The following is an 18,273-nucleotide window of genomic DNA, read 5'->3' on the forward strand; positions in this document are numbered from 1 at the left end:
TTCAGATATACTGCCATTTCTAGATGTATGGGGTTCGTTTCAGGTCTGGGGAACGTCTCTGGGACTGATAGTACTTCTCAAACTGATGTGAACTTCTAAAATGAGTTCACAGCATCACACAGAATACAGCCTTTTTTCATTGCATAGTGGTTCACCTGTTTCTCAGTGTTGGCAAACAGAAAGCATAGAGTTTGCAAGTCTGTTTTGATAGATCTATTTTAAAGCTTGAGCATTGTGGATGTTAGTATAAGAATGTTTTTATTGCTCCCAAACATGTACTTGATGAAGGAACAAAGTGGCTGGAAGTTCTTGTAGTTTGTGTGTGTTTGTTTGGTGCATTTGCTTTGTTTTGTTTGGGCTGAGGTAAATTGTGTTTTGTTGCAGTTTTATCTGCCAAGGGTAATACAAATCTCTCCAGTAAGCTTGACCAAAGGGTTGGGTCAGTGGAATGGTTCTCACATTGGTACCTTCTGTAATGGAAAACAAGTCGTTGGTTATTTTTCCACAGCACTTTTTATACCAAGATACCTACTATTTATATCAAATATAGGTTTTTCCTGTGCTTTTTGCAATACTTATGTAGTATTTTACTACAGGCTTCACGTGATTTCCCTATTCTGGCTGTGCCGCACTCCGTTTGGCACACGACTGTTTCAGTGGCTTAGGGAGAGCTGAATACGTGCTACGTTTGGAGGAGGGAAGGAGCCAAAACCTAATCACATGCAGCATGTACACATGCCAAAGCGGCGTGCTTTGTCGCTTCTGGCAGCCGGAGGGATGCGGTTTGTTCGGGCGCTGGGAGAAGCGAGGCTTGTGCCCGGCCCGGCGGCTCTGGCCGAGCACCCCGGCCGCTGGCCCGTGGAGCCGTGCCGGCGCGGCAGAGCGGCAGTGTCCGTCCGCGGCGCGGGGCCATCCGTGCAGGCAGGGCTGGCTGGGCTGGCTGTAGCGGCCCGGCGCCGCCCTCTGCCCGGGCCCGCGGAGCCACCGCTCCCCTCCCTGCCGAGGGCGAGCCGCCGCCGGACGGCAGCCCCCGGGAGTGGCGGTGCTCGCCTTCCCCTGCGCCCAGCCGCGGCCGGGGGGCCGGGCGGTCCCGCCCCGCTCCGCGCCCCGCTGCCCGGCGATTGGGGCTGCCTGGTGCGAGGCGGGGCTTGGATCGCGTGCTTATTTATTTATTTGTTTCCCTCCTCATTTTGTTATTTTTCGCGACATCTCCCGGCTTAAATCTCAGTCTCCCTGTCAACAGCAACCGCGGCACGCGTAGGATGGGCCGGGGCCGGAGGAGGCGAGCGGGCGGGTGGGCCGGGGCCGGCGCCCCGGTGCGGCATCCGCTGGGGCGGCAGGTGCCCGCCGGCCGCGGCCGCTGCGCCCGTCGGCCCCGGGAGCAGTAAGCACATCTGTGACAATGACCTTCTGGAGGGAGCCGCGCTCGCCCCTTGCCTCTCGTGCAGAAAGTCAAACAAGTCAATGAGGATATTGGGAACTTAAAAAGAAAAAAGCGCAACAACAACAAAAGCCCTATCTTTGTGTCTGGATGATTTCAGGGTTACTCGCATCACCTAAAGGAAAACTTTGATGGCTGGGGAGCCAACGTGCTTTTCCACCGGGATGCGGACACTGGCTTTGTGAAGCGTGGGCACGAGTGGACATGCAGGTCTCCACCTGAGGAGCCAGCGGTGTATGGAGCCCCCCTGCCCAGTGTACCAGACCCTGTCAGCTCGGGGCTATTCTGGGGTAGAGGATTGCTTGCCTGTCTCAGTCAGTTGAGGCCGGGGGGTGCGATTTTAAGCAGAACTGTTTCCTATCTTATTTATTGAGAAGAGAGGGTTTTTCTTTCACAGCATCATATGTTTTGAAGAAAGGAGGGAGGAAAGAGGGTGGTTAAAGCTAAAGAAGTCCTCTCTCTGAAGGAAATGCCTCTTGCACTCCCCAGATGACCTTTTCTGAAAATGCAGCCTCTCCAGCTGCTCGATTTTGATTTTGACTACAAGGTGTGTGTAACTGAGCCCTAACTTTTCCACACACCCTAATATGTGTGCTTCTGGGATTAGCAATATGGGACATCTGTTTTCACCTCTCCTCTTGAGCCTGGCAGCAGTTTTTTCCAAAGGTAAGTATCAGTCTCTTCTGTTGTACTGCATGTTGTTTCTTGTTTATTTTGCATACATAACCTCTGTGTCCCCTGTCTCAGTAATGCCTTGATTGTCAATACCCACAGTTCGTGACTGAAAGACATGGGAGGGAGTCATGTGCTAGTCAAAAACAAAGATATCATGATTGGAAATCCTGAGTAGCAGGATTTTTTTTATTGGTCCACTACGACAGTCTACCCATTTACTGAGGATTTGTTGCCTGTCATATTGTACTTTTGATGATGTAGTAGATGCTGGTAACTCAGCTTTGGATTACAAAGGGTTTGCAGTGTGGAAATTTGAAATCTTCAGAGGTACAAGCTATTGGAATTAGCAGCCCCACTGTTACCTTCTGGGTAATGTTCCAAATTAAAAATCTTGTATATCAGACTGGCTGGCAATGTTTTATTGGACCAGAGGAATACATGCTTACTGAAATGTTTAAAAGCTTTGATGAGAGCCTGAACTAGGTGTATGATATTCTGCGTGCTAAATAGAATGTGAATGTCCTGACAGCATGACTTCAGAGAACTCAGTGATACCTTCTTGTTGCCCTCAAGTGTGTTTACAGTAAGAATCAGAAAACGTATAGATAATGCACACATTTTTGTGTGCATTTAAATTCTCCTTTGAACTTAGTTCTCATCAGTGGCATCAGCCGAAATGTGAATGTTTTTTTGCAGTATTTAATTTAGATGATTCCAACCTATTCCTGTGGAATGTAAATTTGGAGAAACACACATTTCTACTGAGAAGACATTGTGCTTCAACAGCTATATTTTGGCAGAAACCCAAAATTATTGTTCACATGTGATTAGTCTTCAGAGAGGAATAATAGTGTATGCATTTAATCAGCGATTTTGCAAACCTTTTGGTAGAGTTGTGCTTATAAACATGAATATTTTATAAAAGGTATTATTTATTCTTAACATCTTTTTATAATTTCTAATACCAGCACTATTCTTTTTTCCTCTAAGAGTTATTTTCACCAATTACTTTTTATCCAGAACTGAACTTACAGGGAACCACCAGAGAAATACATAGCTGAGTATTTTGCCCTCCATCAGTATTAGATTTACTTTTCATTTTTTCCTTAGAACAGGTTAAGAAAGGAAGTAACAAAATTATAAACCTCTTCAAATGCAGTGCCTACATAACTACAGTTTTAAAGCCCCAATTGGAAATGCATTAGCAGCAGGGATTGGAAGTCCGAGTCTTTTCAAAAGATTGCTTCATTCACGTTGCACACCAGAAGCTTTTGATTTTCCAGCAAGGTTGTAAAGTATGTTTTTTATGATAAGCAGTATCAGTACTTTGGATAGGCTAACGATGTAATAAGAATATTCACTTTTTAGTTTCCTGGGTTTTGGTGTTTCAGTTTACAGCCTTAACACTAACATAGTGTTTGACTGAGATTGCAGCTTATTCCAAGGTTGGAGTCTAAGTGACATTTCAGTCCTACAGAGTACAGTGTTTGTCTTACTGCTAGCTCAGCAATTATAATGTTCATACGCAGTTTTATTCTTAAATATTACTTACATTTGCTTTGAAAAATAAACATAGGCAGAAAACTGGACTTAGAAAGGAGGTCTCTTAGGTGGGAAAAAATGCTATAAAAATTTATAAGTGAGATTTTTCTGTGTGTTGTGATTTTGAAGTCTTATTAAATCTGGTATGCCTTGAAACCAGATACGTGAGATCACATGTAGAATTACTGGTATTGTCTGTGCTATTTATTTTGCACTTCAGCTATCCATGTACTACTGCGTGATTGCTGGGACTCGTTGCTGGTTAGTAATACAGATATCTATCTGTAATGTTACTGTCTGTTTCCATACTTGGTAACAGATTCCATCTGTACCACTATGCCTTAGAGCACTCTGAAAAGACCAGAGTGTTCCAGAGATTTACAGTATAAACTTGACAGTGTAAAAGGTTGATTCTCCCCACCCTCGCCCTGTAAGAACACAAAAATAAACAAACAAGCAAAAAAAATAGTTAATTACTACTACAGGCATGTTTCTTTGATGCCTTTGTTGTTAATAGAAAAACCCTTTCATTTATGACATCATGACAAAGTTTTGCTAAAGAGACAGAAAATCTTTTAATGTGCAACAGCAATCAGCTGTCTGTATAGGTCTGTTGCTGATTACTCAGAACCATGGCAACACACCTTTTTACTGCACAGGTTCCAAATCATTCAGGTAATAATGTTGAAGACTTGAGAATACTATTGTGGTTTTGCTTTGCTTTTATTTTGTAAGTGTGGAAAATAGCCTCAGCCTGAGAAATGAAATGTTGTTTTCAATAATGAGCTTCAATTTCTGATTTGTCACTGATGATATAATCCATGTATTATAATATATTGTCAGTCTAATTATGTATGTGTGTATACATATATATATATATAGAGAGAGAGACAAAGGATGGAGATTATAAGGCTATGTAAATGTGATTACGGGGGCATTTGCATTTCACAGCTGTACCTTCAGCTAATTTTCTTGAGTCGGTCTTAGGGAGTCAGTTCTTACCCTCAGTCAGTTCAGCATTTTGCTATTTGGTATCAACGGTAAAAAAAATATAAAAATCTTCAGGAATCTTCAATTGAAAAGTAACCAAGTCCAGCTGACATTAATGAAAACACAGACTAATACAACAGGCACAATAATATGGACATTCTGTTCACTTGTTTAAGGGGAAAGCGTCTCATCAGTTTTGTTGATGTAGAATAAAAACTTTAATACTTAGACACCAGGTTCCATTCTTGGTTTAAGTCTATAATGAACTGAACATCTTCTCTAAGACTCTAAACAATATTAGGATGTATATTGTGAGACTTCAGATTGAGGATCCTTTTACGTTATAATAAACGCCCTGATTTCATTAATTTCAAATTTCAGGTCTAACTTGTCAGTAAACAAAATAAGTGAGTATTTTAGTGACTTTTTCTGCCTGCGTTCTGCTGAGCATTCAGTGTTCTTTGTCATCCCAGGCTGAAATCTTCCTACAGTCACTTTCTAATGAGATCTCAGGCCACATACCTGCTGTTTTGATTTTCTTTTCCCCTCAGTTTTATAAATGTGGAGGCTTGGCAACTGTGTTAGGCAGGATTTCCTTGTACACGCCTAAGAGCATTCCCCATAGGCCAGAGATGCAGATAATACATTTGCAGTGATGCCAGTCTGGTATTATAGGAAAGTGCATGTGTGGAGATCTCTCAGAAACTAAAGTCCCAAACTTTTATATTGCTTACGTTATAGGAGATAAGTATCTGGATATTTGGATTTAAATTGCTTCTGTTTCCTTTGGAATTTCCACATTAATCTTTGGACTGTTTTGATTTTCATTGAATATTATACTGTAGATTTTTTTTTGTCTCATTATGGACAAACTCGATCTTTGGCTTTTTCTAGGAAATTTTACTGATTCCTTGACGGTACTTAGTATCAGAATATATCATTCTGTCCACATTGCTCAAATACTTCACTTATGATTTTAGTGGGTTATATCTTTGTGAACTATAGTTGTATAGGAAGCTACTTCACTTTAATCTCACTTGTGCATCCACTGGCTTCAGTGGGGGTAGTGGTGTGCAAAGAACTGTGCAGCTGAGTTTGTTAGTTATATTCCATCTTCCACAAGGCTGTGGGCCATTTCTGAAGACCTTTTTGTTCAGATCTGCCACTGACATTGAAGCGCACTGTGGACTATATGTAAGTAGAATGTAAGTAGATACATGGAAAATCAAAAGCTGAGGAGTGCAACAGACTGTGTTTCAGCACTACTTACTTTGGGCTTCATTACTCTGGAACATGGGTAGTTTTATTTGTAATGGAAAACAGTGCTGTATATGGTGTCAAAAATGAAGATTATTTTATTTAAGATACACATTTGTTTTTTCCCCTTCCTTCTTGGTGGTGACTAGGCAGTTCAGGGTTGAATTTCGTTTCGTGTTGGCAGATTTTGATTGTGATAATGAGGGACGCGTTCTTTTTCTCAAAGCAACAGTGCTGACATTACTTGTAGACAGACTCATCATAGGCATCTGTTGCTCTAGCTGTACGATTGGTATGTACAGAAAATTTACTGCATTCTGGTTTCAGATGACCGATGCTTAGGTGGACATAAAGTACAGGTGTGGTCAGTAGGAGATTTTTGTATAAGCTTTGCCTATATGCATAAACCCAAAAAGTTTTCTTAAAAACTGAAAAAGTAAAGGAAATCTTTCTACTTTAAGGTTCAAGACATTCCCATAAAACTGATGTTTTTGTACTTGTCCCAGCTGCATTGAACTTAGAGTTGTTTGAGACATTATACAAGGGAAGGAGAAACTAACTTGCAGTATTTTGTTCTTGCTGTGTTTCTAGCCACAGTGTACTTCTGGGAGAAGCCCCATTCTGATCTCTTTTCTTTCAGTAAAAACAATAAAATCAGGCAAAACTAAAAAACTACAGCTAGACCCATGTTTTATTTTTCAGCTGCAATACTGGCTTAATGTGATTTTGCTTTCTAATACTTCCCTGTAACGTCATTTTTTACTTCTGTCTTTTCTTTTATTAGTTCCATAGGACTGACAGGCTCTGTGACACCAACCAATGTTTTAGATATTAATAAAAGCAGCTTTATTCAATAAAGATCAATTTTATATAATAAAAGAGAGAATCAGAAGATAATCTGATTTTTCATGCTGCATTCGCATTAAATAAAACCTCCTGAGGTTGTTGTGGATGCTAAGTCTAGTGGCAGTCTGTCACTGGTCCTAGGATATATAAACATGACTCCATACAGATTGATTGCAGAGAAGCTCAAGAGGCGGCTGAGATTCATTGCAGGTTTGGCTTATGAAGTGTTACATTAAATTACTTGATTTTTAGCAGTCTTTGCCTACTGCATTATTAATGGCAGTTCAAAATGAAGTGGATTTTAAATAGTTCAGAGACATTTAGATAACGCTAATTATTATGAGCAGATTTAAAGTACACGTTTGAGCATGTTAGGCTACTTCACCCTCCTCCATGGGGGGAAAATTAACTGTAGAATGAGGACTGGGTTCTTCATGTCCTTGATTGCTTCTTTTATTAAATAGACTTAATTCCAGTGTAATGTGTTAGTCTGATGGCCCCACAAAATTAATGGATTGAGTATCTATAACCTCCAAAGAGGTACAGCCTATGTAGTATCTCTGTAAGCTTCTACTATAGTAGTGTGACTTAAGCTTGACCTAGAGGATGATTTACTTCTAGGTCTGTAATATGAAATGTTATATCCATCTATTGATCCACAGTGGGTGTGATCCAGAGCCCATTACATTCAGTATCATTGCCTTTAGTAAGCTTTAATTCAGAGTGTAGACAGAGTTTTCTGGAGTGGTATTTTTTCAGCCTGTGGCCCACACACCAGTGGTGATTCATAGAACATCTGATCAGGGTTGTGAAACCAGTGGCAGAAACCTTATGCATGCAAGCTAGGAAAAAAACAAGGGGAGGAAATAGAAGTAACAAGACAGCTTTCAGAGTTCATCCCAATTTGTGTTTTTAAACAAAGACCTTTGTGACGATACTGTGTAAAACAGTCCGGATTTCTTTCAAAAAGTTAGATGCCTTTTGTCCTTAAAAGGGTTGAGGAAAAACCACTGTAGTGGGACTAACTGTGGTAACGTAAAGTATTTCTCTGAAGTGTTTGATATCGCCTCAGTACTTCAGACACAATCACCGATGCTGTGAGTGTTTCTAATCCACTGCAGCACAGGTTCACTTAAATCAACATTGAGTAGTGGTTCAGTGAAACATCGTAGTAGTCGTCTGCCAGTTGCTTAAATGGCATCTGCAGTGTAGGGTCAATTAACTTCCTGAAAGGCTTTTGCTGTACTTGCAGACCATGTTTGTCTGTTCTTACACCCTCAGTTTTGTTTTTTTAATTAATGTTTCCAGAAACGTTTCTGGATGGAGTTTTCTGTGTTGCAGATGATTGTCTCCTTGAAAGTTGCTCAGCAAAATGCATACATTTTTGTTTCATGTATGAACCATGTAGAAATGGTTGGTAGTGCATGTATCTATGCTGATGCAGCGTTTGCACAAATTTAAAAATAGAAGGCCTCTTCCCTCCTCCTATAGTCACTTCACCTTCTCACAGTCCTAGCTCTGTTTTTAAAGTAAATTTGAATTGATTTGATATGTTTACTTATTTGGGGGTTTATTTGTAAATCAAGACTTGTCATGGTGCTGTATTGGATGGTTTGGATAAGGCGTTCCAGACATTTTCTATGGTAATGGTTAGTAACCACCTCTTGGCCTTTATTTATTCAGTTTTATACTCACTTGCTTTTCTGCTAATGATGTCTTTTAATAGCTGCTCTTCTCCTTGGTGGAACACATTGGGCCTCATTAGTTTGCAGTTTTGCAGCTAGAGCAAGCAAAATACATCCACATGTAAAAATGACCATGTAGGCTGTAAAACTTGAGAAGGGTGAAGGATATTGAATACATAGATCCTATAAAAAGAGGAAAATAAAAGAATTAGCTAGTTACATACAAAGAAGTTGCAGGGGCAATAATGATGAGCACACCAAGCAGAAGTATGGAAAGATGCTGACACACTCTTTATTCTTGATGTATACAACTTTATGAAACAGACTAAGCAACAGGAGAAGCATTCTCTCTAGCTGAACCAGGATGCTCTGCAGCATGCCTTTTTATCTCTTTGCTTTCAAGGTAGGCAGGCTGTTGAGCAGACAGTCTGCAGACCTCTTGCTGAGGAGCCAGGCAGATGTCCAGATATTCATACAGATGAGGCTGCATGTTTTGCATGCTAAGAAAATCATACAAGTCAGAGTTTAGTCTCATCTAATGCTAAATGATCTCAGAACATTGAATTGTATTGGCCTTTAACATCACTTCCTGGCTTTTTATTTATTTTATATATTATTATATATTTTTATATATTATATACATATTATATATTTTATATATTTTTACAAGTGTACATTTTATGTCTTCAGTATACATTATGTAAATGCATTTTACAAGAGGAGGAATCCAAAACTGGCAGAGATAACTAGCCAATATGTATCTGAATTTCCCACCTATAAGAAGGGCAGGAAGGGAGGATACAGGGAACTACAGACCTGTCAGCCTGACCTTGGTGCTAGGGAGGTTATAGAGCAGATCAATCTGAGTGCCATCATGCAGTATGTGCAAGACAACCAGGGGATCAGGCGCAGCCAGCATGGGTTTATGAAAGGCGGGTCCTGCTTGGCAAATCTGATCTCCTTCTATGAGAAGATGACCCACCTAGTGGATGAGGGAAAGGCTGTGGGTGATGTCTACCTGGACCTTAGCAAAGCCTTTGGCACCATCTCCCACAGCATTCTCCTGGCGAACCTGGCTGCTCGCGGCTGTGATGGGTGTGCTGTATGCTGGCTAAAAAGCTGGCTGGACAGCCGAGCCCAAAGAGCAGTGGTGACTGGAGTTACATCCCGCTGGTGGCCGGGCACACGTGGTGTTCCCCAGGGCTCGGTGCTGGGGTCAGTTCTGTTTATGATCTGGACAAGGGGATCGAGGGCACCCTCAGTCAGTTTGCAGACGACACCAAGCTGGTGGGGAGTGTTGATCTGCTGGAGGGGAGGAGGCTCTGCAGAGGATTGTGGTCAGGCTGGGCTGATGGGCCAAGGCCAACTGTATGAAGTTCAGGGTTCCGTGCTGGGTCCTGCACCTGGGTCACAACAACCCCATGCAACACTACAGGCTTGGGATGGAGTGGCTGGAAAGCTGCCTGGCTGAAAAGGGCCTGGGGGTGCTGGTTGAGGGCTGGCTGAACGTGAGCCAGGTGGCCAAGGAGGCCAACAGCATCCTGGCTTGTGTCCAAAATAGTGTGGCCAGCAGGACTGGGGCAGTGATCGTCCCCTTCTGCTTGGCACTGGTGGGTCTGCACCTTAAATCCTGGGTTCGGTTTTGGGCCCCTCACTTCAAGAGGGATGTTGAGGTGCTGGATGAGTCCAGACAAGGGGGATGGACCTGGGGAAGCGTCTGGAGCACAAGTCTGATGAGAAGCAGCTGATGGATCCAGGGGTGTTTAGGCTGGAGAGCAGGAGGCTCAGGGGAGGCCTTATCTGCTCTCTCCAGCTGCCTGACAGGAGGCTGCAGACGGGGGGGGTGGGTGGGGGTGGTGGTGGTGGTGGTGGGGGGGGTGGTCTCTTCTCCCAGGTAACAAGTAGCAAAACAAGAGGAAAAAGCCTCAAGTTACACCAGGGAGGTTTAGACTGGATATTAGGAAGGTTGTCAGGCATTGGAACAGGCTGCCCAGGGAGGTGGTGGAACTACCATCCCTGGAGGTTACTTAAAAGATGTGTAGGTGTGGCACTCAGGGACGTGGTTTAGTGGTGGGCTTGGCAGTGCTGGGTTAACGGTTGGACTTAATGATCTCAAAGGTCTTTTCCAGCCTAAATGGTTCTATGAATATTAATCCAGTCCATAATATAATATAAGAAAGAAAACAATATCACTTAGTCTTCAATCCACTCACTTAACAAAGATCCTGGATTCGCAGATAATTATATCCTCTATTTTATACTGAGACATGGTGAGCCGTTCCCTTTGTTTTCAAGAAAACTAAATAGTGGTGATTTGCACATGCCTACATTGAAATACCCGTATTTATCCTTCAGAGTTTTGCACCTCTGTCTTAATGTAATCAGTCTTGATTGGTTAATTGTAATTTGGTAGTGGACATTGAGTAGTTACTTTTGTTGTCTGTGCATGGCAAATTACGACGTTGCTTTTGGTAATATAGGATGTATTATTAGGTTTTCCTGGTATGAAGGAGATCTTGGTGGTGTTTCAGTGGATTGTGTGTTAATCTACTCTTGAAGGAACTGTTCAGCTCTGCAAAACTTTCCAGTTTAATGTGTAAAACAGCTATGTATCAGCAGTTATCCTCCTGTCACCTTTAGCATATTTTCAGACATAAATGTAGGATCTAGTTTCCTCGTGTTCACAAGCCTATAGCTCTTGAGCTGAGGAAGGGTATCTTTGTGGTCAACGGTATGGGACTGCGGGCAGAATTGAACAATCGTCATTTCTGTCCAGTGGAGGACAGAGGTGCATACACACTCTGTAAGTTTATCATCTAACTTTGTTGTTCTATAAGCAGCGTACAATGAATATTTTTAGAGTTTTCACTAATCTAGCCCATTTACACTAATATTCATTGTGTCTATTTTGTTTCGGATCTATTTAACTCAGATCATAGGATCTATGTAATTCAGTGGTAGGTACTTTGTTAGATGTTAAGCTTGCCTACAGAATTAAGCTCATATGAAAACACTAGAAAAGCTTGGTGTAGCTTCTGTAGAAGAGAATGGAAAAGGAACGTATGCAAAAGGAGTGTCTCATTATCTACCTGTGTGCTACTGCACATCTAATATATGACTAATCGACATTTTTCGTTTTTTAAAACTGTAGGGGCAAGTTCACAATTTCCAGATGTCTCTAATGAATTTCTTTATACCCATTCTCAGAAATCCTACTGAGATTTACTGAAATGTCAACTACTTAGCAATCCTGTAAATCAGGGCATGAAAAGATGGGGTTACAAAATTTAGTGGACAATTTTCAAATCTTATTTTAGTTTTTCTGAGTTATGGTATCCCCCTTAATGACAGAGTAATTACACCTTCAGTGACTAACAATAAAAGCAGTGTATTACTTTTTAAAGCTTGAGATGATGCTTTTCATAGATCTTTCCTTGTTTATTCAGGGTTTATCAGTTAAGGTTCTCTTATTCCATAGTCTTTTCCATATTATTGGGCAAACAGTTGCAAGACTATCGTGACTTTAGCTGTGCTCTGGTCTATCCTTTGTGGCTGACTGAGTTCCCTGCAGCAGTTGTCTGATAACGAGATGATTTCTTGCATACTGAACACTTGTGCACAGTAGGATTCTGTTATATACTTCTGACTCTTTGACACCATCTGCCCAGTAAAGTGGTTTTAATGGGTTTCCACTGAGCCAGCCTGTATTACAGCTCTGACAGCATGCTCTTTATTTTTAAAAATAAACAGAATCTCTTCAGAAAAGCTATCCATGAACATTGGCTTCTCCAACAAAATGACTGTTACATACTGTTCTGTATTTTGCAGAGGCAGAAAAATAGGAAAATGACTGATTGATTGGAATAGTCTTCTAATAGTGCTAGTTTATTTTTAAAATTACCCTTTAAAGCATTATTTCCTGTCCCATTTTTTAGTCTGGTATTACTACCCTTTCACAGAAATGCAATTGTTTTACCTTGTTGGAGTTCTCTTCTTTATGAAAGCTGGGGAATGTAGTGGTTCACAATGGTGATTTAGGAGTCAGGGTATCCACTGGCTTTCTGTAACCTTTGAAAAATCGCTTCAGTTTTCTGCTTTCTCTTTCCCTCTTAAACTGTCTTGTCTACTCAGAATGCAAGTTGTTCAGAGCTGGACCTGGTTTATTTGCTATTTACATAGCATCTGCCCTGCTTCTCAGATGAGAATGTACATTTTACCACTTAAAAATAGTGGTAAATATTTTTAGTGTTTGAATTGGAAAGTGGAATGTGGTATTCTGATTTTCCTGATTGCTGGACAACACGAGGAACACAGAGGACTGTAAGAATAGAAGTGTAAGAGAAAAAGATTCAGATATAATGAAAGCATGTGTGTGACTGAAAAATTTTGAGCTGAAGTAGATGCCATCCCATGATTTTACAATTAATAAGCTATTTAACCCTTTTCAAACAGCAACACTATAAAGGGAACATAATTTTTTTTATAAGAAGATGTCATAAAGATGTTTTTATGTTTCTTCCATTATACTAAACTGTTAAAGAAAAGATTAAAAATATCTGTATTAATAATGCAACAAACTGTTTACAATGGCAAAAAAATAATTTTGGCAGATGGTACAGATCTTGGGAATATTTCATTCCTTCTATGCTCCTTTAAGTCTTTGGAATTTGTTTTAAGCTCCTTCACATTAGTAAGTTGCAAATGCTGTGGGTAACAGTGGTGATGAGATAAACAGATGAATGAAACTGTTCTCTCATCTCTCCTGTTATTGATGGGACATGAAAATTGAAACAGTCAAAAGGGATTCTTCTGAATTTCCAAGCTGGCTTGACAAAAACACACAGAGAATCAGACACAATCCTATTCTTTAGTCTTTACGTTCTTTTTTCTAAATTACATGGAGTTTGACCTCCAGGCAAAATGAAGTTTCCATCTGAAGCATGGGTTTCTTTTGTCTTCTCCCTGCCCTATACAGTACTGGTCATGGCTTGTAGATCTGTGTAGGGAGCCAGTACAAGATATTTGGACCTCTGAACCCTCTAGCTGCCCATTTACTTGACAACAGCTGTTGCTGAGGTCCCCAGGAAAAACAATCTTCTGTGCTGCTGTGGCATTATAGAGTGAATATACCATGAGGCTAAGGCAGCTTTTCAGCATATTCTGAGATGTGCAGTGCCTTTGTATGAAAGAACCACTCGCACCAGTCATTAACTTTGGAACCTTTCTTCCATTTAAGATGTTTAGTACTTTTAATTTGTGGAATATGCATGGGGGGGTACCATTTGTGAGATAATTGGCAAGATCCCTTTTTTGCAGCTGAAGAAACAGGCAGTTCCATTGTCATTTAATAAATGGGTCAACAGCAGAACTGTGCATATGAAGTTTTCAGATCATGTGACTCTGATGTTTGCATGTTTTCCTACATTTTCTAGCTAGTTTGGTTGAAAGCTTGTGGTCCATCTTAGCAATACTGTATCAAAGTGCAGATTCCCTTTATGGTTTTCATATTTACCTCTTTGTAGATTTCTTCGGACTTGCTGTCTTTTGAAATCACCCAGCTTCTCAAGGTCCAGAATTCAGACTGAATTTAGTGGATCCAGTTTCAAGTTAGAAATAATATAAAGCAAATATCACTGTCAATTCCCTTGAATTAAAATGGTATTTCCCAAATGCTATCAAGCAGGCTGATATTTTAAGTGGTATCTCAGTGCTCCTTTCTCTGTGTTTTTGTTAATGCTTCATTTGTGTATTGGATGAAATGCTAACTAAGGTGAATACTGACGGTCTGTGATCCTTACGCAGTTGCTTGTTGCTGCTGTTACCTTTTTTTTTTTTTTTACCCCCTTTGTCATATTGTAACTTTGGGTATTGCTTTAAATGTTCCCTGCCATTTCTGCTGCAGTAGTCTAAAACATGTATTTCAACATCAGCTGTGTCTTTTCTTGCCTTTTTATTTAGACTCTTTACCTGAGTAGCAATAGATCAGAGTAATGGTGCAATAATCACTGTTGAAGCATTTATTTTTGTTTTCTTTATAATTCTATGCAGCCATATGCTCTTTTTATCCTTTCTTTTATTCCTATCATAATTATGCATGTGGTTTGGATCAGACCACGGAAAAAAAAAAGAAATGCTTGTAAGTGGAAAATACTATATATAGCAGACATTTGTTATGGTATTTATAGTCTGGATGTTTAGAATGTCTGCATATGCAATATAGGTTCTCATCAAATAATCAAATTACATGAATAATAATAGTAGGGACGGTTCACAAGGAGATTCTTTTCAGCTGTTCTCTTTTCAGCAGCTTCAGAAAAGAATGGTGAATTTAGTAGCATATTTTTCAGTGCTAACAAATCTTGGCTTTGGCAGTCTAGATCAGGAACAGTGAATTCAAAACTGAATATCCCTCACAGAGATGTCCTTATAGTAACTGTCTTCAGGTGCAGGAGAGAGTATTCCCAGACCTCAGATGATTTTAGCTGTTGGAGTACGTCATAGGATGATCTCTCAGGTAATTAGCTTTGTCAAACCTTGTCTTTATGGGGCCTACAGCTTCTATCTGGAAGGTTGCTAGGAGACAGTGAAGATCGAGGGATGAAGAAAAATTCCCCCCAAAGTGCAAAGGGAGCATTGCAGGATGTTATTTGATGTAACAGGACTTTCTCGTGTTTCTGTTCGTACTGTGAAGTGCTAAAGCCCATCATATTTCTACTAATAAGTACGTTCTCATTTGTGTTTTCAACCTGAGAGTAGTAGCCATCCTAGTCTTCCTATGTGTGGTGACACTGCATCATTCCCTCAGCTTCTTGGGTATGGTCTTTGACTTGTTGCAGGTGTTCGCTGCCAGTTGGATCAATTTGTCAGAGAAAATACACATTCGCACACTTGTTTTATCTTCTGACAGACAGGCACTATCAAAATCTCATCTGGAACCTGTGGAATTACTGTAGTATTTTCAGTTATGTTTTATGCTTCTTTGACATCTGTTTTAGGAATAGATGATCTGTTGTATTTGTTTGGTCTAAATCAGACTGATCCTTTGCTTTCTGGTACCTCTTCATTTTCTTCTCCAATGACTGAATAAATGTTTCTGTCAGACACTCAGTAAGCAAATTCCTCCGTAGTGCTTGCACATTCTCTTGCCTCCTTAATTATAGGTCAGTGCCATTACTGGTTTCCTTCCAATTGCAAGTCCAAGTCTTGTTTTTAGCACTGAAATGAACAGAAGGAATAATGGAGGAATACAGACTATGTAATCTTAGATTTTGAGATTACATGGAATTTTTAGTACTGACCTGTAGGAGTTACCAGAAAATAGTTGGAAACCTAGCTGGGAGCCCAGAAAACTGAGATTGAGGGCAAGTAAGAAGAAATATGTGAAAGTCAGAAGACAAGAAGAAGAAATAAATAGCAAACTCTGTATTCTGTTCTGTGCTACTACTCTGCAGAGTAAGAACTGATAGTGAAGAATGGGGTTGTGAAGGCCACATAATAAAGAAAATCACATCTGCTTCCTGTGCTCTGTGGCCTGCTTCAGGCATATAGTATGTGCACAGACAATACTCCTCACCAGAACGGTCCCAGGAGGTCTGACGTCCTCAGACTCCCTCACACATGCGTATGCCATAGCTCACAGGCAAGTTACACGTTTGACCTGATTCTGTAAAACTGCTATGCTACCAAACTGCAAAGTTGCCCTCACATTAGTTAAAGTATTTTGAACTAAGAGGACACAATTCTTTCTCTGCGAAATGGCCAGGGGTCAGAGCTGTTTTTCTGAGGTGCTTCTCAAAATCACTGGAAATGTTTCTTGCATATATATTCTGGCTAAAGAACTTAGCTGATCCAGGGGAATGGGGAACTGGGCATATGCCATGTAGGCTGATGATAAAAAACTGGAAAAGCAGCTTTGCTCTTTTCAGCAAAACAAGTGAAATGCTCTGATTTTTTTAAATCAGTAGAAGATCCTTGGTGGGTGACAATTGAAATTTTAACTTTCATTTCAGACTAAAACAAATACTGAACTACTGTAATTTTTCATGGACTAAAGAAATCTTAATTTTGCCTATGATAAATTCAAGTCACAAACAGCCAAATTTGATTTTTGCTTGTTTCCAGAATAATCTTATGTGGGATGGTTTATACATACTTTATTTCATGAACCTGAAAGGAAAACTAAAATAATTGATGCTCAGCTACTTCTTTACATTCAGTGGTTGAAAGTTACTCCTTTTGTTTTTGCACTAAAATATTTTCTCCTTCATGTGAACTCTTAATTCTCACCTCTTTTTCCAGTAGTAAAGGGTTTTTTCTCAGCATTCTTTCCTTTGCATAATGGAAGCTCTCACAGTTGGCAAGTGCCCTCGGCTCCCTTCCTTGACCTGCTGGTAAAATGTGGTATTGAAAAGTTTTTTGTTTCCTTCTCAACTGAAGTAGATTGCACATCTCTCGCAATAGATCTTGCCTTGTGCCCTGGGCAAGTAGTCGTCAAATGTGTTGGTTACAGAGAAATGATGCATTGTGTGGTGCTATAGATGCCATGCAACTTAAGAGAAAGAAACAATGAAATGACATAGTTTTTTGTATTGCAATGAAAACTGTGCTAAGTGCTGCGAAACCACAGCAAGGAACAATAAGTCTTTTGGAGTCAAGGTCTAGCTTTACAGGAGAAATGTGCAGAATTTTTATAATTTGGCTGTAGAAAACAGTTATGACAGACGTTTCCTGGAATTATTTTTTTTTAGAAGCAATTTACAGGTATACTGTTAGCACAGTAGTTGAACAGTGGTGTTTTCCTGTATTTTGGGTGTTGATTTTTTTTTTAATTAAATCTAGACTGTAAGCAGCCAGAAGAAAAATTGTAATCATTACTTGGCTGAATCTCTTCTGAAAATGAGCATGGATGATATGGCTCCTCAGTAGGCTAAATCTTCCTCAGCTGGGGCTGCTGCAACCTCTCTCTCTTGTGTGGCATTGGCATTTATGCAGTTGAGTAATGTGTCGTGCAGAGAGCTGATGAATCCAGCTGAAAACTAATTTTTTTTTCTCCTTTATTTAGGCTAGGTTGGTTGTTTTTGGTTTGTTTTTTTTTTTTTTCAGACACCACCTTGAACTGTACAGCAGTTGTGTATTGAGGTGGTTCAGCTCCCTGATCTGATGGAAAAATAACCCACCAAAAAGAAAAGCTTTCCAACAAATACAGGACTGAATAATCTCACCCTGATGCCACATGCTCACCAGACCTGAAATGAAAAAGGGCTGAGTGTAAGCCTCTGTAGCCTGCAATTGTGTGTTCTATTTGTAATATCAAGCTGTACCTCCAGTAATCTGTTCCCAGGCCTTTTCATTCTCCACTTGTAGAAAAAAAAATCATGATTGTGGCAATTGGATGTTGTTCAAGCCTATGGAGTGGCGTGCAAACCAGTCAAAATGGTAAAAACTTTGACAGTAATCACTTGATATATTTAAAATTGCCGTTTTCAGCTGATAAGACTTACCAAAATAACATCCCATTCCATCTATAAAACAGCAACACTTTTAAACTAAAAGTATGCTTGTAATAATGATGACCAAGGTAAAGCCATGCAAGTTAGACAAAGATACGATAATTTTAGATAGCAAATAGTATTAGTCCCAGCTCTCCCTCAGTAAATTCCTTTCTATGGCTTGGTTGAAATTTTTGAAGGGGAGGGAAGGTCTCCCACTGTTGTTGATAATGTGGTGATCATTCCACTTTATAATTCTGGATTCAGCTATACTTCTCCAACCTGAAGTGGACACTACTTACCTTTATGCTGAGTATTTTGATAGTGAGTTGCAAGATTTTGGAAACCT

At 40.2% G+C, this 18,273-nt stretch overlaps 1 protein-coding gene across 5 annotated transcripts in view; it reads left to right on the forward strand.

The window, feature by feature from the left end:
• The first annotated feature begins 1,213 nt into the window (after window positions 1-1,213).
• TMEM132D (transmembrane protein 132D) overlaps window positions 1,214-18,273 on the forward strand; it is a 260,679-nt gene continuing 243,619 nt past the window's right edge. For all 5 annotated transcript variants that reach the window (XR_005102580.1, XR_005102581.1, XM_037377018.1 and 2 more), the window contains exon 1: window positions 1,214-2,107. Coding sequence is in view for 2 of the 5 variants with exons in the window: in XM_037377018.1 (XP_037232915.1) it covers window positions 2,029-2,107 (79 nt within the window). In the remaining 3 variants the exon portion in view is untranslated. The remainder of the gene's footprint in view (window positions 2,108-18,273) is intronic.

The sequence above is a fragment of the Falco rusticolus genome, chromosome 1 (genome assembly GCF_015220075.1).
Source record: "Falco rusticolus isolate bFalRus1 chromosome 1, bFalRus1.pri, whole genome shotgun sequence".
Classification (NCBI taxonomy): Eukaryota; Metazoa; Chordata; class Aves; order Falconiformes; family Falconidae; genus Falco; species Falco rusticolus.